At 42.1% G+C, this 25,896-nt stretch overlaps 1 protein-coding gene across 1 annotated transcript in view; it reads right to left on the bottom strand.

The window, feature by feature from the left end:
- SHISAL2A (shisa like 2A) overlaps window positions 1–25,694 on the bottom strand; it is a 37,314-nt gene extending 11,620 nt beyond the window's left edge. The window contains 2 exon segments of the mRNA XM_064281979.1: window positions 17,279–17,418; window positions 25,513–25,694. Of these exon segments, the coding sequence (XP_064138049.1) occupies window positions 17,279–17,418; window positions 25,513–25,694 (322 nt within the window).
- Between the last annotated feature and the right edge of the window lie 202 nt (window positions 25,695–25,896).

Genomic DNA, 25,896 nt, shown 5'->3' with positions numbered 1-25,896 from the left:
TAATCTCATCAGATAGGGGTGGAGGGGCTAATAGTTTTATTGGGGGAGTGACTTAGCAGACAAAAATGAAGTAATCTCTTCAGATGGAGTGGGAGAGCTGGTTCTGTTGACAAGAGTGATTCAATGGAATTTAGAGGCTCAGCTTCCTGATGAAATGCCCAAAGGTCTCCATCCCAAGTTTCAGGATCCCATATCTTCCCAATCAATGCCTTCAATTTAACTTCAGATACCATTCAAGGTTGGAAATTCATTCACATTGTAATTCAGCCACTGTTATGATAACACTCTGGATTTGGTTTTCAGCAACATCAGCTCTGATACTACAAGAAATAAGGCTTTCTTTCTGGTACAAGTGGAAACTTTGAGGTCATTCATGTGGCACTTGAGTTGTGACTCTGAAGTCCTGAGCTCATCTCTTTCTTTCACCACTTTGTCTAATGAAGAAAGGACCCAACCAACCAGCTTCCTTATACTTCTCATTCTCACAAAATTGTAGGAAAATACCAAATATGTGATTACCTAGAGCCTCACCTCTCACCAACACTTGATCTATTGGTGGTGGTATTTTACGTATTTCTTTCACCATCTCACACCATGGATTAGCAGTGCCTTCTTTACTACTGGAAGCAGAGTCATCAACATCTTTAAGACTAACCGGACTTGAAAACCAATTTAGAAATCACATTCTTACAATTTTGTTTCTCTAGAACCACTCTCGGTATGAAATATCTTAGGCTGGATTCTCTAGAGAAGCAAAACCAGTAACGCGTATCTGTCAGTTTGTTGTACGGTGGGGGCTTGTGTGTTGCTGTGATGCTGGAGGCTATGTCACCAGTATTCACATACCAGCAGGGTCAAGCATGGCAGACAGGTTTCAGCTGAGCTTCCAGACTAAGACAGACTAGGAAGAAGGACCTTGCAGGCTACTTCTAAAGAGAATTAGCCAGTAGAAACCTTATGAATAGCAGTGGAACATTGTTTGATATAGTGCTGAAAGATGAGCCCCTCAGGTTGGAAGGCACTCAAAATACGACTGGGGAAGAGCTGCCTCCTCAAAGTGGAGTTGACCTTAATGACATGGACAGAGTCAAGCTTTCAGGACCTTCATTTGCTGATGTGGCACAACTCAAAATGAGAAGAAACAGCTGCAAACATCCATTAATAATTGGAACATGGAATGTATGAAGTATGAATCTAGGAAAATTGGAAATCATCAAAAATGAAATGGAATACATAAACATTGATATCCTAGGCACTGGTATTGGCCATTTTGAATCAGGCAATCATATGGTCTGCTATGCTTGGAATGACAAATTGAAGAGGAATGGCGTTGCATTCATCATCAAAAAGAACATTTCAAGATCTATCCTGAAGAACAACAGAAGGGGATGTGGAACCAGGGATATCATTGCTGATGTCAGATGGATCCTGGCTGAAAGCAGAGAATACCAGAAAGATGTTTACTTGAGTTTTATTGACTATACAAAGGCATTTGACTGTGTGGATTGTAACAAATTGTGGATAACATTTCGAAGAATGGGAATTCCAGAACACTTAATAGTGCTCATGAGGAACTTGTACATACATCAAGAAGCAGTCATTCGAACAGAACAAGAGGATACTGTGTGGTTTAAAGTCAGGAAAGGTGTGTATCAGGGTTATATCATTTCACCATTTTTTTCTGGGTAATCTGTATGCTAAGCAAATAATCCAAGAGGCTGGACTATATGAAGAAGAACAGGGCATGAGGACTGAAGGAAGACTCATTAACAACCTGCATTATGCAGATGACACAACCTTGCTTGCTGAAAGTGAAGAGGACTTGAAGCACTTACTGATGAAGATCAAAGACTATAGCCTTCAGTATGGATTACACCTCAACGTAAAAAAACAAAAACAAAAGTCCTCACTACTGGACCAATAAGCAACTTCATGATGAACAGGAAAAAGATTGAAGTTGTCGAGGATTTCATTTTACTTGGATCTACAATCAATGCCCATGGAAGCAGCAGTCAAGAAATCCAAGAATGCACTGCACTGGGCAAATCTGCTGCAAAAGACCTCTTTAAAGTGTTCAAAAGCAAAGATGTCACTTTAAAGACTAAGGTGCATCTGACTCAAGCCATGGTGTTTTCAATCACCTCATATGCATGGGAAAGCTGGGCAATGAATAATGAAGACCGAAGAATTGACATCTTTGAGTTATGGTGTTTGCAAAGAATGTTGAATATACCATGGATTGCAAAAAGAACGAACAAATCTGCCTTGGAGGAAGTACAGCCAGAATGCTCCTTAGAGGCGAGGATGACAAAACTTCGTCTCACATACTTTGGACATGTTTGCAGGAAGGACCAGTCCCTGGAGAAAGATATCATGCTTGGTAAAGTAGAGGGTCAGTGAAGAAGAGCAAGACTCTCAACAAGATGGATTGACACAGTGGCTGCAACAGTGGGCTGAAGCATAACAACCATCATAAAGGTGGCATAGGACCGGGCAGTGTTTCGGAACCGACTTGACAGCACCTAACAACAACATATCTGTATCTACCTATATGTATATATATATAGAGAGAGATTTATCTCAAGGAAATGGCTCATGCAGTTGTAAAGGCTGGCAAGTCCCAAGACTGTGGGTCAGGTGTCAGGCCTGAGGCTTCTCCTGACTCACATAGTTGCATAGGCTGAGGAACCCAAGATTGGCAGGTTAGACAGCAGGCTGCTGGTTCACAGGCTGTGGAGGCTGACAAATCCCAAGATTGGCAAGTAAGCTGGTAGCTCAAGTCCCACGAACTGGAAGTCAGATGATAACAAGCTGGGTGTAGGATCCAGAGCAAGAGCCTTGTTGGAACATCCATTTATATACTGGAGGCAGGCCAAACCCCAAGGAAACTCCCTTTCAACTGATTGGCTGCTCATAGCAGATCTCATCATGGAATTATCATTACATAACCACCAAACTACATCATAATTGCCAAACCACTGAGAATCATGGCCCAGTCAAGTTGACACACAACCTTAACCATTGGGAGTAGGTATAATTGTCCACATTTTATGGATTAAGTTAGCCTTGGAGAGAAGTGACTTGCCTAAGGCCACACAATGGAGTGACAAAGCCAGGACAGAGCCAGGTTCTCTGGTGTTTTAGCCCAGGGCTGTGCCTACCCCTTCTCACCCTTCACCAAGGACATACTTGTCAGCTTCTGTGGACAATCTCCCCGCCGCCCTTTGTCTGGGGCCATCAACTCATAGGTCCTGGGCAAACAGGTGGATCCCATTTCTAGAAACTGCTTTTCCATCCCCACTCTGCTCTTGCCAATGCACTCCCTGCTCCACCCTTGCCCCCAATTCAAGATCCTTAATTACAGTACCATGAGTACAGGCTTTAGGGTCTGGGAGACCTGGGTTGACATGGAAGCAACATGCCCTCACTAGCTGTATGGGCTTAGCCAGTTCAGTTCCCCTGGTATAAAATGGGGGTGATGATCTCTTCTCTCCATGCTTCCTAGGAGTGTTCTACTGAAGACCAAGAGAGAACAAGTAGAAATGAAAGTCTCAGTAAGGGACAAAGTTCTGATGAAGGAAAGATAATGGGTCTGTAAAGTGTCTCAGATGCAAGAGGAGGGGAAGGAGGCTCTAGGGATGCTACCGTGGGTTCAGAAGGAAAAAAAGAAAATGAAGAGGGAGAACTAGGAACTGAGTTTGAGCCAAAAGCAGAGAGAGCTAAAAACTATCTTTTAGTGAAAGGTCAGGAAATACATTTTCCATCTTAAAAACAAGAAGCAAAGAGCAAGAGCACAAGCTGCCTCAAACCCTGTCTACTGAAAAATCCTGCTGGCGACTAAACAGTGAAAAGCAGAAGGGTGGCTTTCATTCATGGGACCAAGGGATGCACTGAACTCTCCTTGAAGCCAGAAAGGCTGTGTGGAGGTGAAGGGGAAGGCACAGGAGGGCAGGACACAAGCCAGAGCATCCCACAGACCTGGCCTGGTGAAATGAAAAGAGTAGGGCTTGAAGGTAGAAAGAAATGGGCTTGAATTTCAGCTCCACAAGCTGTGACCCTTTGGGCAAGTTACATAACCTTTTGGAAACTTGGTTTTTGTATCTGTAAATGGGTCATAATAATTGGTACCTCACCAGGGTGGCGTGGTGATTAAGAACTACAGCTACTAACCAAAAAGGGTGGCAATTTGAATCCACCAGGTGGTCCTTGGAAACTCTATGGGGCAGTTCTACTCTGTCCTATAGGGTCACCATGAATTGGAATCGATTCGACGGCAAAGGGTTTGGGTCTTTTTTTTTTCTTTTTCACCAGGGTAGTTGGAAAAATTAGATGAGATAGTGCATAATGTAAAGTTTCAAACCACATAGTAAGAATTCCCCTTTCACAGCAATAGGCATAAGAGAAGAGGTGAAGCTGGCGCTGTCACTTATGCTTCAGATGACTTTCGGCCTCAGTTTCCTCATTTGTAAAATGTGGCAGTAATAAGATCTACCCTGACTATTGTGACAAGCAAAGGAGAGGAAACATTTAGAGCTGATTCATTTCAACTGCTGTATAGTATTTCATTATTATGCTCTACAACATTTTACTTATCCGTTCTTCTACTGATGGGCATTTAGTTTGTTTCCTATAGGATAAGCAATGCCATTTAGATGGGAATTACTGAGTCATAGGGTATATACATTTTTGGCTTAAATAGATGCTGCCAAATTGCTCCACTAAGGGGCTGTACCAATGTATACTCTTCACCAGCAGTGTGTGACAATATGCATTTCCCCCCAACCTTCTCACTTTTAATATAATCCCTTTTTGGATTTTTGCCAATGTAAAAAAAAAAAAAGGTACATCATTCGTAAACTGCATTCTCTGATTATTAGTGAGGTTGAATATCTTTTCATGTGCACTGGTTATTTGTGTTTCTTCTTTTTGGATTACCTTTTTTTCCATTTGCTTAAACGTATACTTACATATTCTAGGTATCAATTCAAGACTCTAACATATACAGATATATATCTTTGATGTTCATCACCTGTCTTTTAATTTTACTTATGATGTATTTTGCATTAGAGATATAGACAAAATTTGTATTTGGTGCAGGCAAATTTGCCAATTTTTTTCTTTTTAAAAATGAAACATTTTATTTTGAGATAATTGTAGGTTTGTGTAAAAATGGTGTCACAGTGGCGTCTGACCTCCTCTAATTTTACTAGGGGGAAGGAGAATCAAGATCAACAGCCCAAGGCTGATTCCTATGAGGCAGAGGTCAGACATGCCTCCACCCTCCAACCCTTTCACCAATTCTGACACCAACCATCCCTCCCAGGGTACTCTCTACTTCTTTGCTTGGTTTTATAATTTGTTGCAATGGCACACAGAACTCACACACAATACTCACCATTATGGAGTTTATTAGGGAAGTAACAAGTTACAATTCAGGCTCAACGCTCAGGATACAGTTCTTCGATCAGGACAGCTGCTTCTCAGCCATGCCCACAGGCATGCCTCTCTCTGGTCCCTGGACTCTGCCCTGCTCGGGCAAGTGTTACAAAGCTTTTTTAGCTCTGCCGTTAAGTGCCCACAGGCACCCCATTCCACCAGTAAGCCTCATCCCGAAGCTCTCAGCTCTCTATCTGTGGGTTGGCAAGCCTAGCTCCACCACGTGCTCAGAGGCACCCCTCTCTGCCAGCAAGCCTCTGCCTGAAGGCACTTAGCTTTCTCACTCTGTGGGCTGGGAAGCTCACAAGGCTGTCTCCTGCCAGTGTCCTGCCATTCTCATTGTTCTGCTGCCTTGCTGCTGCCATTTCTCTGCCACTGCTTCTTGCTGTCTCACTGTCTTCAGTGTTACAGCTCTCTCTCTGTGTCTCTTGGATCTAGGAGGGTCTCAATGCAGGAATTCCCGGTCTAAAGGATGTGCTCCACTCCTATCTCCTTCTGGTGGTAGTCAGGTCCCCCCCTGCTCTGGGATTAAAAAAAAAAAAAGGATTGGCTCTCTTTTAATCCTAGCAGGATGGCAAAACTGACCAATCATTAGAGTTCCAAACACCTTATTTGCGTGGCCCCACCCTCGCAGGGTTTCATGCACCTTATTTGCATTATTAGTAAGCTATCCAATCTCCCTTGGTGGCCCACAAGCATCTTATTTGCATAATCCCACCCAATCATTGTGTGGGAGTCACAAAGACTATGGCTAGAAGGGCCATATTAAGTAACTTATTGCATCACAATTCACATGTAGTTGTAAGAAATAACATAGAGTGATCCCATGCACCCTTTACCTAGTTTTTCCCAAGGTAAATATCTTTCAAGATTAAAGTACAATATCATAACCAGAATATTCACATTAATACAGTCAAGATACAGAGCTTTTCCATCACTACCAGAACCCCTCATGTTGCCCTCTTATAGCCACACCCAACTCCTTCATGCCCCCACAACACACACACCAGACCATCTTTATACCCCAGCAACCACTAATCTGTTCTCCATTTCTATAATTTCGTCATTTTGAGAATGTTACATAAATAGAATCATTTGTATGTAACGTTTTGGAATTGGCTTTTTTTTTTTTGCTTTGCTCAGCATAATTCTCTGGAGATTTATTCAAGTTGTTGTATGTATCAATAGGTAGTTCCTTTTTATTGCTGAGTAGTAACTGTATTCCGTGGTACGGATGTGCCATAGTTTGTTTAGTCATTTATTTGTGGATGGAAATCTGGGTTGTTTCCAGTTTTGTCTATAATGAATGAAGCTTCTATGAACATTTGTATACAGGTTTCTCTGGGATAAGCCTAGGAAGGCAACTGCTGGGTCATTTCTTTATGGTAGTTGCATGCTTAGTTTTTAAGAAGCTACCAAACTGTTTTTCAGAGTTACTGTACCATTTTACATTCCCACCAGCAATGTATGAGTAACCTAGCTTCTCCACATCCTTGCCAGCATTTGGTGTTGTCACTATTTTTAATTTTAGCTATTCTGATAGATGAGTAGTTTTAATTTGCATTTCCCTGCTAGCTATTGATGTTGAATACCTTTTCATGTACTTATTTGCTATCTCTATATCCTCTTCGGTGAAATATCTGTTCATGTCTTTTGTCCATTTTTTTAATTGAATAGGTTTTTTTTGTTTATTTATTTGTGTTTTTACTTTTGAGTTTTGAGAGTTCTTTATATATTCTAGATACTAGTCCTTTGTCAGATACATGGTGTGTCAATATTTTCTCCCAATCTGTGACTTTTCATCCTCTTAACAGTGCCTTTTGTGGAGCAAAAGTTTTAAATTTTAGATGAAATCTAATTTATCATTTTTTCCTTTATGGATCATGCTTTTGGTGGCAAGTTTAAAAACCCTTTGCCTAGGCCTAGGTTCCAAAGATTTTCTCATTTTTTTTTCTAAAAGTCTTATAGTTTTATGTTTTACATTTAAGTCCATAATCCATTTTGAGTTAATTTTTGCGTAAGTCGTGAGACTTAGATCAGGGTTCATTATTTTGCCTATGTATGTCCAATTGCTCCAGCATCATTCGTTGAAAAGGCTATCCTTCCTTCATTGAATTGCCTTTGTACCTTTGTCGAAAATCAGTTGGGCATATTTCTGTGAGTCTACCTATGGGTTTTCTATACTATTCCATTGATCTTTATCTATCCTTTCACCAGTACCACACAGTCTTGATTACTATAGCTATACAAAAACTCTTGAACTCTGGTAGAGTGATTCCTTCCACTTTATTCTTGATTTTCAAAATGAACTTAGCTGTTCTAGTTCCTTTGCCTTTCCATATATATTTTACAATAATAACCTTGTCTATATCTACCAAAAAAAAAAAATTCTTGCTGAGATTTTGATAGGAATTGCTTTAAACCTATATATCAATTTGGAAATAATTGACATCTTTACTATGTTGAATCTTCTATCCATGAACATGTATGTCTCTCCATTTATTTAGATCTCTTTTATTTATTCAGTGTTTTATAGTTTTTGGGTTTGTAGTTTTCAGCATGCACGTCCTGTACATATTTTGTTCAATTTATGTCTATTTCATTTTTTTTAGTGATTTTATATGGTATGTATTTTTAATTTTGGTGTCCATATGTTCATTGCTAGCAGTTAGAAATAGAGTTGTGTGTTTATTTTGTATCCTGTGACCTTGCTGAACTCACTTATTCTAGGAGTTTTGTTTTTGTTTTATTAGATTCCTTGGGGTTTTTACTTTATAATGAATGATGTTGAATTTTGTGAAATGTTTTTTCGGCATTCATAGGCCATCGTATAATCTGCAAATAGAGACAGTTTTATTTCTTCCTTCCTAATAGGTATGGCTTTTATTTCCTTTTCTTGCTTTATTGCACTGGCTAGAACTTCTACCATTATGTTGAATTAAAAGTGGTGAAAGCAGACATCCTTTCCCTTGTTCCTGATCTTAGGGGGAAAGCATTAAGTCTTTCACCATTAAGTACAATGTTAGCTGTAGGTTTTTTGTAGACGACCTTTGTCAGTTTAAGGGAGTTCTCCTCTATTCCTAATTTTCTGAGAGTTTTGATCATGAATGGGTGTTGAATTTCATCATATGCTTTTTCTGCATTTATTGATATGATCATGTCATGTGATTTTTCTTCTTTAGCCTGCTAATATAGTAGATCATATTGATTGATTCTCAAATACTGAACCAGCCTTGCACCCCTAGAATAAACCCTACTTGATTGTGGTATATAATTCTTTTTTTATATTGCTGACTTACATTTGCTAATATTCTGTTAAGGATTTTTATGTGTGTATTTTTTTATTCATGATGGATATTGTTCTGTAGTTTTCTCTCTGTCTTTTTTTTTGTTGTTGTTCTATCCTTGTCTGGTTTTTGGTATCAGAGTAATAACAGCTTCATACAATTAATTGAGAAGTGTTGTCTCCTCTTTTATTTTCTGGAAGAGACTATATAGAATTGGTATTAATATTTTTTTAAACGTGTGGTAGAATTCTCCACTGAAACCATCTGTGCCTGGATATCTCTTTTTGGAGACTTTCAAAATTACAAATTCTATTTATTTAATAGTTATTAAAAAAAAAAAAAAAACCCGTTGCCATCAAGTCGATTCTGACTCATAGCAACCCTATAGGACAGAGGAGAACTGCCCCATAGAGTTTCTAAGTAGCACCTGGTGGATTCGAACTGCCAACCTTTGTTAGCAACTGTAGCTCTTAATCACTACACCACCAGGGTTTCCATCAGCCCTATAAACCAAAAAATCAAACCCGCTGCCATCAAGTCTATTCTGACTCATAGCGACCCTATAAGGGCAGAGTAGAACTGCCCCATAGAGTTTCCAAGGAGCACCTGGCGGATTCGAACTGCTGATCTTTTGGTTAGCAGCCATAGCACTTAACCACTACGCCATCAGGGTTTCCAACTGGCCCTATAGACCTGTCTAATCTTTGGCTGAAGGGTGAACCTCAGGAGTGACTTCAGTACTGAATCAAAAGTGTGTCATGGGGGGCATATTCTTAGGGTTTCTCCAGTCTCTGTCAGACCAGCAAGCCCGGATTTGTGTGTGTGTGTATTTGAATTTTGTTCTACATTTTTCTCCTGCTGCATAGGACCCTCTATTGTGATCCCTGCCAGAGCAGTCGGTAACCCAGCACCATCTAGTTGTTCTGGGCTCAGTCTGGTGGAGGTTGTGATAGTTGTGGTCCATTAGTCCTTTGGACTAATCTTTCCCATGTGTCTTTGGTCCTCATTCTCCTTTGCTCCAGCAGAATAGGACCAGTAGATGTAACTTAGATTGCTGCTCGCAGGCTTTTTTTTGTGTGTGTGTGCTTTAAGTGAAAGCTTACAAATCAAGTCAGTCTCTCATACAAAAATTTATATACACCTTGCTATAAACTCCTAATTGCCCCCCCCCCAATGAGACAGCACACTCCTTCCCTCCATAATCTCTTTCCGTATCCTTTAGGCCAGCTTCTGACCCCCTCCGCCCTCTCATCTCCCCTAGCTCACAGGCTTTTAAGACCCCAGTCGCTACTCACCACAGTCAGATGTAGAACATTTACTTTATAAACTATGTTATGCTAAGTGAGCTAGATGTCCCCCAAGACCATGGTCTCTAGTCCTCAGCCCCATAGCTCAGTCCCTCAGGGCATTTGAATGTGTCTGTGAAGCTTCTATAACTTTGCCCTGGTCAAGTTGTGCTGACTTCCCCAGTATTGTGTACTGTATTACCCTTCACCAAAGTTACCACTTACCTACTATCTAGTGTGTTTCTCTACCCTACCCTCCCATTCCTCATAGCCATCAAAGATTGTCTCTTTCTGTGTGGAAACATTTTCATGTGTTTTTAGAATAGTGGTCTCATATGGTAGTTGTCCTTTTGTGATTGCTTATTTCACTTAGCATAATGCCCTCCATATTCATCCATGTTGTGAGATGTTTCACAGATTCATCATTGTTCTTTATCATTGTGTAGTATTTCATACCAGAGTTTATTCATTCATCTGTTGATGGGCACTTCGATTGTTTCCATTGTTTTGTTATAGTGAATAATGCTCAGTGAACATGGGTATGCATATGTCTATTCCTGTGATTGCTCTTATTTCTCTAGGATATATTCCTAGGAGTGGGATTGCTGGATCGTATGATATTTCTATTTCTACCTTTTTAAGGAAACACCATATCATATTCCAAAATGGTCACACCATTTTGCATACCCACCAGCAGTGCATAAGAGTTACAATCTCTTTGCAGCCTCTCCAACCAACACATGCTATTTTCTGCTTTTTTTTTTTTAATTCATGTTGGTAATGTCAGGGTGAAATGGTATCTCATTGTAGTTTTGATTTGCTTTTCTCTAATGGCTAGTGATTGCAAGCATTTCCTCATGAGTCTGTCAGCTGCCTGAATGTCTTCTTTGGTGAAGTGTCTGTTCATAACCTTTGCCCATTTTTAAATTGGATTATTTGTCTTTTTATTGTAGAGGTGTTGGATTTTCCTATAGGTTTTACAGATTAGAACTTTTTTGAATATGTCATAGCCAAAATTTTCTTCCCAGTCTGTAGGGTCTCTTTTCCTCTTTGGTGAAGTCTTTTGATGAGCATATGTGTTTAATTTTTAGGAGATCTCATTTGTCTAGCTAATCGTGTTAATCTTGGTTTGTATCCTGTTTGTGCTATACATTACAGCTTCTAGTGTTGACCCTATTTTTTCTTCCATAATCTTTATAGTTTTTGGTTTTTATATTTAGGTCTTTGATCCATTTTTAATTAGTTTTTGTGTGTGGTGTGAGGTATGGGTCCTGTTTCATTTTTTTACAGATGGAGATCTAGTTTTGCCAGCACCATTTGTTAAAAAGGCTATCTTTTCCCCCATTTAATGAACTTGAGGCCTTTGTCAAAGATCAGGTCGCCACAGGTAAATGGATTTACATCTGGGTTCTTGATTCTGTTCCATTGGTCAGTGTGTCTGTCATTGTACCAGTACCAGGCTGTTTTGACTACTGTAGCTGTATAGTTGGTTCTTAGGTCAGGTAGTGCGAGGTCTCCTACTTTGTTCTTTCTCTTCAGTAATGCTTTACTTATCCAAAGCCTCTTTCTCTTCCTTATAAAGTTAATGATTAGTTTTCCCAACTCATTAAAGAATGCTGCGGGTATTCAGACTGGGATTAAATTGTATGTGTAGATTGCTAATTGTTGTATTTAGACAGTTTATATTTAATGCAATTATTGATACAGTGGGGCTTAACTCTGTCATTAAAATATTTGTTTTCTCTTTGTTTTTCATTTCTGTTTTCTTCTTCCTGCCTTTGTGTGGGTTAGTTGAACATATTTTTTAGAATTTCTGATTTATACATAGTATTTCTGAGTGTATCTCTTCATATAACTTTTTTAGTGGTTGCTGTAGGTATTACATTATATATACATAACTCATCATAGCCTATTGGTATTGACATTTTCCCAGTTTGAGTAAAGTATAGCTACCTTATCTCCCTTGATCCTCACTGGCTATAATACAATTGTCTTAAATATTTCCCCTACATTCATTTAGAACTGCATCAGACAGTGTTGCAATATTTGTTTTACCCATCAAACATTATTTAGAAAATTCAAGAGGAGAAGGAAAATGTATTTACCCATATTTTTACTCTTTCTGTTGTTCTTCCTTCCTGCTGTTACAAAATTCCTTCTTTTTTTTTTCAATTATTAACTTTTATTAAGCTTCAAGTGAACATTTACAAATCCAATCAGTCTATCACATATAAGTTTACATACATCTTACTCCATACTCCCACTTGCTCTCCCCCTATTGAGTCAGCCCTTTCAGTCTCTCCTTTCGTGACAATTTTGCCAGCTTCCAACTCTCTCTATCCTCCCATCCCCCCTCCAGACAAGAGTTGCCAACACACTCTCAAGTGACCACCTGATATAATTAGCTCACTCTTCATCAGCATCTCTCTCCCACCCGCTGACCAGTCCCTTTCATGTCTGATGAGTTGTCTTCGGGGATGGTTCCCGTCCTGAGCCAACAGAAGGTCTGGGGAGCATGGCCACCGGGATTCCTCTAGTCTCAGTCAGACCATTAAGTATGGTCTTTTTATGAGAATTTGGGGTCTGCATCCCACTGATCTCCTGCTCCCTCAGGAGTTCTCTGTTGTGCTCCCTGTCAGGGCAGTCATCGATTGTGGCTGGGCACCAACTAGTTCTTCTGGTCTCAGGATGATGTAGGTCTCTGGTTCACGTGGCCCTTTCTGTCTCTTGGGCTCTTAGTTGTCGTGTGACCTTGGTGTTCTTCATTTTCCTTTGCTCCAGGTGGGTTGAGACCAATTGATGCATCTTAGATGGCTGCTTGTTAGCATTTAAGACCCCAGACACCACATTTCAAAGTGGGATGCAGAATGTTTTCATACTAGAATTATTTTGCCAATTGACTTAGAAGTCCCTTCAAATCATGTTCCCCAGACCCCCGCCCCTGCTCCGCTGACCCTTGAAGCATTCATTTTATCCCGGAAACTTCTTTGCTTCAAAATTCCTTCTTTTATTGTTTCCTTTCTGTTTAGAGAACTTTCGTTAGTCATTTTTTTAGGGTAGGTCTACTGGCAATAAATTCCCTTAGCTTTCCTCTGACAATGTCTTCATTTCCCTTTTATTCCTGATAGTCATTTTTGCTGGATATAGAATTCTGGGGTGGCAGCTTTTTTTCTTTCAGCACTTTAAAAAATATTATGTCACTTCCTTCTGACCTCCATGGTTTCTGATCCCTACTCTGCCTTCTCTGATATACCCCAGTCTGTGGCTATGGGAATGGGGCAGCTCGTTATAGTCTGCTGAGGATGCAAGCTAGGGTCCTCACTTGGCCTTTCCTGGTATGAGTGGGGGCAAAGTTACTGTTTTTTTCTGTAGTGTTTGTGTGGTATAGAGCAGTCATTGTGTAAAAGTCTTCTGTCTTACTAGGGTGTCTCTCCCCTGGTTGTTTGGCTAACTGAGGAGCTTTTGTCATCTATGCCTGTTTGCGTTTCCAGGTTGCCGGCTTCTTCAGCTCCAAGTCTGGGATATATGAGGCACAAAGAAAATGCAGGATGCTTACCACTGTCATACCTTAGGACTCAAGTGCTTATCCAGTCTGCCTTCTTCTCTCCACCTTCCAGAGTCGTTTTATCTTTGTTTTATGTATAATGTTTTGGATCTTAGTTGTACTTAGGAAGAAGAATAAAGAAAACTACGTCTACGCCATCTGCCTGGAAGTGAAAGTCTTTTATGTTTTATTTTCATTTTTGAATTTTTATAAAGAAATTCTTCTTTATGCTGAGGTCATAAAAGATATTTTTTATTTTCTTCTTGGCTTGCATTATTTGCATAAAATATGGTAATGTATATATATGTACAGATAGATAGATATGTGTGTGTATACGATTTTTTTCTCTTTCACATATAAGTCTTTGACTTTCCTGGATTTTATTTTTGTGTGGTATGAGTAGCATAAGAAATCCAATTTTATATCTTTCGTATGGATATTGCTTGTCACAGTACAATTTTTTAAGTCTGTCCCCTTCCTACTGACATGAAATGCTGCCTTTATCATTAATCAAATTCCTATATTTTCATCAGTCTGTTTCTGGACTGTCTGTCTATTTTTGAGTTTCTCGATCTTGGCACTATTGACATTTTGTGCCAAATAATTCTTTGTTGTCAGGGGATGTTTATTTTAGGATGTTTCCCCAATTGTGAAAATAAGAAATGTCTCTAGATGTGGTCAAATGTCCCTTGGGGCAAATTTGCACCTGACTGAGGACAACTGCATTTCCTGATTGTATCTATCAATTTTTGTGCCACTATCACACTGACAGATTCTTACAGCTTTATAAAATATCCTGTTACCTCTTGACGAAGGCCTGGTGGCACAATAGTTAAGCTAACTGAGAGGGTGATGGTTCAAATCCACCCAGTAGCTCTGCGGGAGAAAGACCTGGCTATCTGCTCCCATAAAGATAACAGCCTAGACAAACTTATGGGGCAGTTCTGCTCTGTCACATGGGCTTACTATGAGTCAAAATCTACTTGACAGCACCTAACAACAATAGAGGCTTTTGGTGGCCTATACTAATGATGGACTTGGTAGTCCAAAATATGCATTATCAAAAAATATCGTATTTAGTTTCTGAATTAACGGAATTTTGGGAGCAGCACATTTTCTTTTTAATTCTATATTGTTTGGGGTAATATTACGAAAAAAAAAAAAGTAAGACCTTAAGTATATCCCACCTGAATTTAGAGACCATCTCAAGAATAGATTTGGCCCGTTGAAGACTAATGACCGAAGACCAGATGAATCGTGGAATGACATCAAGGACATCAAACATGAAGAAAGCAAGAGGCCATTAAAAAGACAGGAAGGAAAGAAAGAAAAGACCAAAATGATGTCAGAAGAAACTCTGAAACATGCTCTTGAACGTCGAGTAGCTAAAGCAAATGGAAGAAATCATGAAGTAAAAGAGCTGAACAGAAGATTTCAAAGGGTGGCTAGAGAAGACAAAGTATTATAATGACATGTGCAAAGACCTGGAGATAGAAAACCAAAAGGGAAGAACATGCTCAGCATTTCTCAAGCTGAAAGAACTGAAGAAAAAATTCAAGCCTTGAGTTGCAATATTGAAGGATTCTATGGGGAAAATATTAAACAATGCAAGAAGCATCAAAAAAAGACGGAAGGAACATCCACAGTCACTATACCAAAAAGAATTGGTCGAAGTTCAACCATTTCAGGAGGTAGCGTACAATCAGGAACTGATGGTACTGAAAGAAGAGGTCCAAGCTGCACTACAGGCACTGGCAAAAAAAGAATGCTCCAGGAATTTATGGAATGCCAATTGAGATGTTTCAACAAATGGATGCATTGCTGGAAGTGCTCACTTGTCTATGCCAAGAAATTTGGAAGACAGCTACCTGGCCAACTGACTAGAAGAGATCCATATTTATGCCCATTCCCAAGAAAGGTGATCCCACTGAATGCAGAGATTATCGAAAATATCATTAATACCACCAAACCAAAAACCAAACCAAACCCAGTGCCATCGAGTCGAGTCCGACTCATAGCGACCCTATAGGACAGAGTAGAACTGCCCCATAGAGTTTCCAAGGAGCACCTGGTGGATTTGAACTGCTGACCCTTTGGTTAGCAGCCATAGCACTTAACCACTCTGCTACCAGGGTTTCCATTAATATCACACACAAGTAAAATTTTGCTGAAGATCATTCAAAAGCGGATGCAGCAGTACATCAACAGGGAGCTGCCAGAAATTCAAGCTGGATCCAGAAGAAGATGTGGAACCAGGGATATCATTTCTGATGTCAAATGGATCCTGGCTGAAAGCAGAGAATACCAGGAAGATGTTTACCCATGTTTTATTGACTATGCAAAGGCATTCAACTGTGTGGATCATAATAAATTATAGATAACATTTTGAAGGGTGGGAATTCCAGAGCACTTGTGTTCATGAGGAACCTGTACACAGATCAAGAGGCAGTCATTCAACAGAACAAGGGGACACTGTGATTTAAAGTCAGGAAAGGTGTGCATCAGGGTCGTATCCTTTCACCATACCTATTCAATCTGTATGCTGAACAAATAATCTGAGAAGCTGGACTATATGAAGAAGAATGGGGGCATCAGGATTGGAGGAAGACTCATTAACAACCTACATTACACTGATGATACAAACTTGCTTGCTGGAAGTGAAGAGGACTTGAAGCACTTACTGATGAAGATCAAAGACCACAGTCTTCAGTATGGATTGTACCTCAACATAACGAAAACAAAAATCTTCACAACTGGACCAATAAGCAACATCATGATAAATGGAGAAAAGACTGAAGTTGTCAAGGATTTCATTTTACTTGGATCCACAATCAACACTCATGGAAGCAGCAGTCAAGAAATCAAAAGACGCATTGCATTGGGCAAATCTGCTGCAAAAAACCTTTTAAAGTGTTGAAAAGAAATGATGTCACCTTGGAGACTGAAGTGCTCCTGAACCAAGCCTTGGTGTTTTCAGTCACCTCATATGCATGTGAAAGCTGGATGATTAATAAGGAAGACCGAAGAAGAACTGATGCCTTTGAATTGAGGTGTTGGCGAAGAATATTGAATATACCACGGACTGCTAAAAACACAGACAAATCTGTCTTGGAAGAAGTACAACCAGAATGCTCCTCAGAAGCAACGATGGTGAGACTACGTCCCACATACTTTGGACATGTTGTCAGGAGGGATCAGTCCCTGGAGAAGGACATCATGCTGGGTAAAGTAAATGGTCAGTGAAAAAAAGGAAGACCCTCAACAAGATGGATCAACACAGTGGCTGCCACAATGGGCACGAGCATGACAACAATTGTGAGGATGGTGCAGGACCGGGCAGTGTTTCCTTCTGTTGTATATGGGTCGCTATGAGTCAGAACTGACTCGACGGCACCTAACAACAACGATATTAGAAATAATTTGTATCCCTAAGTACTAACCAGGGTAGAATTAACGTGTTGTCTTAAAAAGTCACAACATGGATTAGTCCTTGTGTGACATGTGGAGGGCTGACTACATCAAATTATTTCAATAAACACTGAACACATGAAGAGTTTGGGATGGAAATGTTCAGACAATGAACTTCCTGAGAAATGTGCTGCTGTTTCTGAATATTCCAGGAACACTTGTCAGGCAAATGCCCTGAATATTATTTCTAAATATCTCCCCTCTAAAGATGCTAGCCTGCTGAATACACAAAAGAAACGAAGTGGCCTCTTTCTTACCTGTTGCCTGTAAGCTTAAGCCTGGATCCAGCTTTGCATGGGGTTTGGAGCTGACGAACAGGTAACAAAGCACACAGGCAGTGATGATGAAGGCCAGGAGGACCATCGCTGCTATGGACAGGCCCACCAGAGCACCAATACTGGGGAGAGAAAACCGTATGGGAGCTGACTGTCAGGAAGAATTGAGAGGCAGTGTGGTGTAGTAGACACGTTGTAGGTGCTGTAGGAATGAGCTGACTTTGACTCTTGTTGTATCCTTACCTGTCTTAGGAGGCCTGGTGGCACAGTGGTTAAGAGCTAGGCTACTAATGAAAAGGTTGGCAGTTCGAATCCACCAGCTGCTTCTTGGAAACCCTATGGGGCAGTTCTATTCTGTCCTATAGGGTCGCTATGAGTCACAATTGACTTGAGGGCAATAAGTTTGGTGTTGGGTTTTGGTTACCTGTCTTGAGGATTCCCTGGGTGGTGCAAACAGTTAACTCGCTAACTGAAAGGTTAGAGGTTCGAGTTCACTTAGAGTATCCTCTGAAGGAAGGACTGGCAATCTACTTCCAAAAAATCAGCCATTGAAAATACTATGGAGCACAGTCCTACTCTGACACACATGAGGTCGCACGAGTCAGAATTGACTCATTAGCAACTGGTTTTTACCTATCTTGAACAGACTTTCTGGGCCTAAGCATGGGAAAGAGCACCAACTATGTACCAAGAACTTATCACATATGTAACATGACATCACTCAGAGCCCACCATGTAGTAGGGACTCAGTACGTGTGTTCCCTTTCTTCTTCCCTCTTTCTCTCCCTCCCTCTTCCTGCCCCCATCCCAGAGAGCTGGAGATGATTTCCCAGTACTGCTGTTTTTGTTTTTTTTTTAAACCAAGACACACAGGAGGCCTGTGATAAAAACCAGCGGTCCTTCCAGCCTCACAGTAATCTCTGACCCAACCTCCAGTGAGTCATCATGCCCTGTTGGCTCCACGTCTGACATATTTCCCTCAGCGTCCTCCAACCTCACTGCCTCTGCTTCAAGTCAGGCCTTGGTTACCTGGTCTCCAGACAATTGTTTCCTGGCTCATTTGGAGGCACAGTCTTTTCTGCTCCACGTGATCCTTCCCCATCAGTTCCCCATGTCTGAATTTTGCCTAACTAGAAGGCCCATCTCAAAGGTCCTCTTCATGATAATGCTTCCTTGGTCATCCTTCTCCTCCTTCCCATGACAGGCCAGTCTTCCCAGAACACTTTATTCAAGGCCTTTGGCACTTCCCACTTGGTGAGGCAGCCTGATGTGGCAGACAATAAACAAAGGGCTTTGGAATCGGATTGATCTGGGTTTGGACCCAAGTCTGTAAGTAGCCCACTGTGAGACCTCAGTGAAGTTATTTAACCTCTTTGAGCCTCTGTTTCCATATCTGAAGAAAAATTGAATGATCAGATCATGGTACCACTCAGTGTCCTAAAACACGTGATATGCTTGGTACACAGTGGGTATTCAACATACTCCTCATTTGTTCCTTGAAAGCAAAGTCAGACCATGCTTAATTAGCTTTGTCCTCACCTTGTACAGGGCCTGGCACATAGCAGGCAGTTGATAAATGTTATCAAGTGCCTGCTATGTGTCAGGCACTATGAGATCCTCTCCCATTAGAAAGAGATAGGGAGGCACAGAACTGATGCATTTGAATTATGGTGTTGGAGAAGAGTATTGAATATACCATGGACTGCCAAAAGAAGGAACAAATCTGTCTTGGAAGAAGACAAACAGAATGCTCCTTAGAAGTGAGGATGGCGAGACTTCGTCTCATGTACTTTGGACATGTTATCAGGAGGGATCAGTCTCTGGAGAATGACATCATGCTTGGTAAGGTAAAGGATAGCGAAAGAGAGGAAGACCCCTAACGAGATGGATTGACACAGTGGCTGCAACAATGGCTCAAATACAGGGATTGGACTGGACTATAAGATAGAAAATGATACTAGTGAGGAGTGAGCTTCTTGGCTCAAGTAGACACATGAGACTATGTGGGCAGCTCCTGTCTGGAGGGCAGATGACAAGGCAGAGGGGGACAGAAGCTGGCTGAAAGGACACAGGGAATACACAGTGGAGAGAAGGAGTGTGCTATCTCATTAGTGGGGAGAGCAACTAGGAGTACATAGCAAGGTACATATAAATTTTTGCATGAGAGACTCACTTGACTTGTAAACTTTCACTTAAAGCACAATAAAAAATTAAGACACAAAACAATGGGCTTAAACATAGCAATGATCATGAGGATGGCACCAGACTGGGCAGTGCTTCATTCTGTTGTACATAGGGTCGCTATGAGCCAGAACTAATTCGAGGGTATCTAACAACAACAACAGGCTTTGTTTGTGTGCCCTCCCTGACCACCACTCCTTCCCCTGCTTTTCTGCCTCTTCTCACACTCCAGCACCAGCCTCTTGCCCTTGCCACTTAATACAGAATTAGTCGATAGCTAATTTCCGCTAAACACAAGCACCTATAATTGTGGAGTCTGCCTTCCTATGGCTAAATAAATTGCAGGATATCCCTGCAATGGAATAGTATAGAGCCATTAAAAACATGTTTTCAAATAATATTTAAGGCCATAGATAAATTCTTTCTTATGAGATATGTTAAGTGAAAAGAGCAGGATGCACTATTGAATATATAGCATAATTCCAACTTAAACATAAATATCTATATATAAAAGGTTGGAAGGAAATACACCAAAATGTGAACAGGCTGGACATAGCACATGCTGTGTATGTTCTGTCCATGTCCCACTGAGTCTTATCATTATGGAATATTCTGGCCAGAATTTCAACTGCTGGCATTTGAATCTCTTTGCCTGAGGCCTTATTTGGGGCCAAAGCAGACTCTGTCTACACATTGGACAGGCCAGAGTGCAGGAGAATTAATGCCTCCCTCCCCTCAACAACCCACAACCAACGATTGACAGGAGCTGGTATGTAAATACCACAGCTATCTCACCCTCAGGTGGGATAACTGTAAGGTGCACATTCTATGCTGGCTGGCAGAGTTCAGCAAGCTTAAGCTGTGGTTACCCTCAGTGGTGGCTTGCTTGGTAATATACCCTTTATTTTTATACCTCCTTCCTTTCCCTTTCTCACTACCCGTGTTTTCTGGGGTCATCTTCCATATGAACAATGTGCCTTCAAACTCGTGTCTCAAGGTCTTCTTCTGGGGAACCCAAACCAAGGCCTTGGATTACCCATGATTTCTTTTTCCTTTTTGTTTGTCCTGTCCTTTCCACATTGAGGATGTAGTACTTTGTAGGTCTTTTAAGTACTTTAATTAAACATTGTTTTCTTTTTTAAGATATACTTACTGCTTATAGGGCCGTTTTCTGGGAGAAATGTGCACAGGTTGGGACCCTAGCCTTTAAAAAGGATATCTAATACCAGAAGAACTAGATGGTACCCGGCTACCACCAATGACTGCCCTGACAGGGAACATAACGGAGAATCCCTGATGGAGCAGGAGAAAAGGGGGTTGCAGACCTCAAATTCTAGTAAAAAGACCAGACTTAATGGTCGGACTGAGACTGTAGGGACCTCAAAACTAAAACCATTCTCAAAGCCAACTCTTCAGAAAAAGATTAGACTGGGCTACAAGATAGAAAATGATACTGGTGAGGAGTGAGCTTCTTGGCCCAAGTAGACACCTGAGACTATGTGGGCAGCTCCTGTCTGGAGGTGAGATGAAAGGCAGTGGGGAACAGGAGCTGGTTGAATGGACACAAGGAATACAGGGTGGAGAGAAGGAGTGCACTGTTAAATTATAGGAAGAGCAAGTAGGGTCACATAATAATGTGTGTATAAGTTTTTGTATGAGAAACTGACTTGAATTGTAAACTTTCACCTAAAGCACAATAAAAAAAAAAGGATACCTATAGGCACTTGGATAGAAATGGGCCTCAAAATGGGATAATTGAAGGTGTAGGTAAGAGAACTGGGGGAATATGCCATGGATCGAAGGACAATTAGGGAGCAGCACATCTCTATCTACAGTCTCTGCTGGTCTGTATGGGGACAGAACCAATCCTGAGGACGGAGCTGGCAACAAAAGTAAAGGTTCAAAGAGGGCAAATCCGTGCTTAGTATAAGAGGAACTTTAAATAATCAGAGTTGGCCCACGGTGAATGCACAGCCTCAAGAGGTGGTGAGTACCCTGTCATTGGAGAGGTTTTGGCAGAACACCTAGATGAATGTATCTGTCAGTGAAGTTAGACATCCCTGCCCTGGGTGGGAAACTGGATTAGAGTGCCGCCAGCCTTTTAGGATTGCAATGATCTATGACTATGAAGGAGTCTCTGGGTGATGCAGTTAACGTGCTGGGCTGCTAACCAAAAGGATGGAGGCTGAATGAGACTAAAGGGGCATACCAGCCCAGGGGTAAGGACTAGAAGGCAGGAGAGGACAGGAAAGCTGGTAATAGGGAACCCAAGGTTGGGAAGGGAGAGTGTTTACATGTCGTGGGGTTGTTAACCAATGTCATAAAACAACTTGTATACTAACTGTTTAATGAGAAACATCTAAAGTATCATTTTTTGAAAAAGGCTGGAGGTTGGAGACCACCCAGAGGTACCTTGGAAGAAAGACCTAGAGATCTACTTCCAAAAAATCAGCCATTGAAAACCCTATGAAGTACAGTTCTACTGTGACACACATGGTGTCACCATGAGTCAGAATCGATTTGACAGCAACTGTCAAGATTTTTATGATTATGAAAGATAGAAAACTCACTGTGACCCCTTAGAAAGAACTGGAAGGGCAGCCAAACAAACATGGGCTTTGGAGTCGGGCAGTTCTAAGTTCGTTTCCTGGCTCTGCAACATATAAGCTGAAAAATCACTTCTCTGAACTTCATTTTCTTCATTTGTGAAGACATAGAGTATATACCTGACCACCAAATCTGCCCTCCAGCAAGGCTGCTGCCTTATGGCTCTTTCCTGGAAAAAACCAGAACTGCATATGGAGGCTGTTTGGAAACTGGACCAGACAGTGTAATAGTACCAGTTGCTTCTTCACAGGGAAGCTTTACTTCCTGAGACACATTTTAAAGACAGTAATTCTCCTTGAGTACTCTCATTCCAAGGAAATGGTGCTTACCTGGAGATTTTTATTTTTTAAAGCATAGTTTTCATGAAAAGGGGCCATTGTGGGACAGTGGTTAAGAGCTCAGCTGCTAATGAAAAGGTCTCTCGCCGCTCCTTGGAAACCCTGTGGGGCAGTTCTACTCTGTCCCATAGGGTCGCTATGAGTCGGAATTGACTAGATGACAACAGGTTTAGTTTAGTTTTTTTTCTTCCCATGAAAAGGGCCAAATGGAGTCTAGGACAAAGCTAGGTCTCCACCATCCAAGGGTTGGGCTGTCAGAAGTATGACAAAAGAATCATTTCAGGGTTTGGAACACACTGACCACCCAGATGTCCAAGGGCACTCAGTTCCCCTAATCCACTTTGCAATTGTCTGTGATCTTTATGGGCCACATTACATATGTCCTGTACCCAGAAAGTGTCGGCCCTGAATGCTGAAACCTTCCAGCTGCCTTTGGGGGTCACATAATGAAGGTACACTGACATGGGAAGTCACCCATCCAACACTCTACCCCATTGTCTGAAACACTAAGCACTCCATGTATTAAGAGGGTTTCCAAGGCAACAGAAGAACCCAGAAGAGGCAGAGATCTATGCAGGGAAGGGAGTGGTGGAAAAGGAATTGGGCCCTGGTTGAGTGCTAAGGGGATTACTCAACTCTGTATCCTCAAGGGCCAGCACAGTAAAGAAGAGAGTAAAGGGCCAGTGAGCATGTTTTCAGATGATCTGAGTAGAGTAGGTTATGAAAGAATAAGGTTAGATGTAGACAGTAACAGAGCAGAACAAGCCCTGGCTTGGGATCAGACACACCTGAGATCTTTTCCCAGCTCTGCCACTTCCCCTCACTGGGAGGCTCCCTGATAGTAATTTAACCTCTCTCAAGTTTTCTTATGCGTAAAATGGAGAGAACTCATGCCAGGGTTGTGAGTGTGTGAAAGCATCTAGCACTTAGATGGTCCTAGGCAATGTTCTTTAAATCTCAATCTGCTATGACACTGCTAAAGAATCTTGGACAAGCCACTTTCATACTCTGAGCTTCACTTTCCCCACCTATGACCCAGAGAAAGGGAACTCATTTTTACTGAGCACTTACCATATGCGCTAGTCACTTTCACATGTATTATTTCACCTAATCCTCACAATTCCACAAGACAAGTATTACTATCTCCATTTTAAGGGTGAAAAAGAGGCTCTGAGATTAAATAACTTGCCCATATCCATAGAGCTTGACAGAGCTAAGGTTTGGACCAGGTTGTAACTAGCCCAAAAGCTCCACAGTGTCTCTGTACCTCAAAAGGAGGGCAGAACCATCATACTTCAATAAGTAAGTACTGGGTCTTAGCACTCAGTGCTAAGTACACAGTCTGTCTTCCAACAAATACTCCATTGCTCTACTTTAGGTGCATATCGTAGCTCTCTAAGTGGACTGTGAGCTCTTCAGCAGTAGAGAATAACAGATTTCTGTGTCCCCAGTGTCTGGCACAAACCTAAGGCTGTAATAATTTAACGAATATATGAATGAACAGGGAATAAGTTAATATGATTCTTTGAGTTACAGGTAGCCATCAAATATACACCTGAAAAACCTTTACAGTTATGGATTGAGCAGCTTAGAAAAAGCAACAGTATCTGTAATTGTCAGTGGCACGGGCCGAGGTGATTTCACCTCTGTTATCTTATTTGATCCTTACCACTGCCCTGGTTGGGAATCAGGGCAGTGACTGATCATCATCCCCATCTGATAGGTGAAAAAAGAGAGGCTCAGAGAGGTTTTCATAGCATATGGTGCTGTCCTTTCCCACCCAGTGCGTATGTGGCCTCTGTGCACACCCCTCCAGGGACAGGAAGTTCACTACCTACTGAGATGGCTCGCTCCAGTTTTGCTGGTGTTTGTTTCCCAGAGCAGGCTCAGCCTCAAGCCCTGTTTATTGGGTGAAGCCTTTGGAGGCCCAGTGGTACTGAGATCTGTTGCCCTCTCAGCCCCAAAGGTTCCAGGATTGTTACAGCTGATCTTGCCAACTCCTTCCTGGAACAAGTGGGGGAAACTGAGGTCCTGTGGGTGGGAATTCACCCAAACTGCACTTCTATTGATATTGCCTGAGGTGGCATCTGCTGTGGCATTATGCCATCAACTCATGATTATCTTGGAGTCAGCTCTGACCCCCAGGTCTCCTGCCTTGGCACATGGTCAGTGCTCCGTAAGGGGTGGCTGAAAGAATGACTGAGAGGAAAGGATAGAGTTGAGGCTGGGCCTCAGGCTAGTCTTGGGTTGGTAGCATTGGGTGAAGGTTCTGGCTTAGGGTTGAGGTTTGGCTATAACCCAAAAAACCAAACCCTTTGCTGTTGAGTTAATTCTGACTCCTAGCGACCCTGTAGGACAGAGTAGAACTGCCCTATAGAGCTTCCAAGGAGTGCCTGGTGGATTGGAACTGCCAACCTTTTGGTTAGCACCTGTACCACTTAACCACTACCCACCAGGGTTTCCATTTTGGTTATAGGTCTGGATAATGTTAGGAGTCAGGATGCGGGGATGGAGCTGAGATGAGGCTGCAGGGAGGGTTGAGGAGGAGAAAGAGTGAGAGAGCTGGGGTCATCACTGGGGGGTTGGGTAAGAGTAGGGGTGAGGTTAGTATTGATATTAGAACAGGGGCCCTGGTGGGCAATAGGATGACGGCTGGGATGGAGTTTGAGTTTCTCGTGAAGTTTGGAAGATGGTAATTTGCTGTTAGGGGGAGGGTAGGTATTGATTTAGGGTTGGGTTGAGGGTGATGGTAGAGTGAAGTTTGGAGTGTGGATGGAGTGAGGGTTGTTCTGGGATCAAATTGTGGTGAGGTTCAAGCATGTATCTGGATAATAGCTGGAGTCAGGATGAGGGAATGGAATGTGAAGGGGTACAGTAACACCTCAGAGGATGGTTGGCTTGGTGATAGGGTGAGAACTGGGGTCAGTACTCGGTATGAAGGGGTAAGGGGGATGGGGGTGCTGATGTTGCAATAGACATTTGGAAAAGGATTAAGGTGTGGCTTGGGTTTAGCACTGGGCTGGGCTGAGGTAGGGTGAGGGGACTGAGATTAGAGTGGGGTTCAAGCTGGGATTAGACCGGGGCTGGTACCTGAGCCACCACATGTAGCTGTGCTCGTAGGGGAAGAAGCTGTGCGGGTCGTCGCAGCAGTACTTGTGGTCGCGGAAGCCGCAGCAGAAGACGGCGGCCGCCTCGCCCCCCGGCCGCGGGCAGCTGAAGCCGCGCACCACCTCCTGCTCCGCGCTCACGTAGCTCGTGCAGGCGCCGCTCATCGCGCCCCGTGCCGGCCCGCCAGCGCCGCCACCTTGGGCCATCGGACGGACGGGCGGACGGACGGACGGACGGCGGGAGGAAGGCACGGGCGGCCGGGCGTGCACCGAGGCCCGGGAGAGCCGGGACGGACACAGAACTGAGGCTGAGAGAGAGAGACTGAGATAGTCGAGCAGAGACAGAAACAGAGAGGCAGAGATAAGC

This window comes from Loxodonta africana, chromosome 3 (assembly GCF_030014295.1).
Source record: "Loxodonta africana isolate mLoxAfr1 chromosome 3, mLoxAfr1.hap2, whole genome shotgun sequence".
NCBI lineage: Eukaryota > Metazoa > Chordata > Mammalia > Proboscidea > Elephantidae > Loxodonta > Loxodonta africana.
Note: the sequence above shows the minus strand (reverse complement) of the source record. Positions and strands in the feature narration are given on the sequence as shown.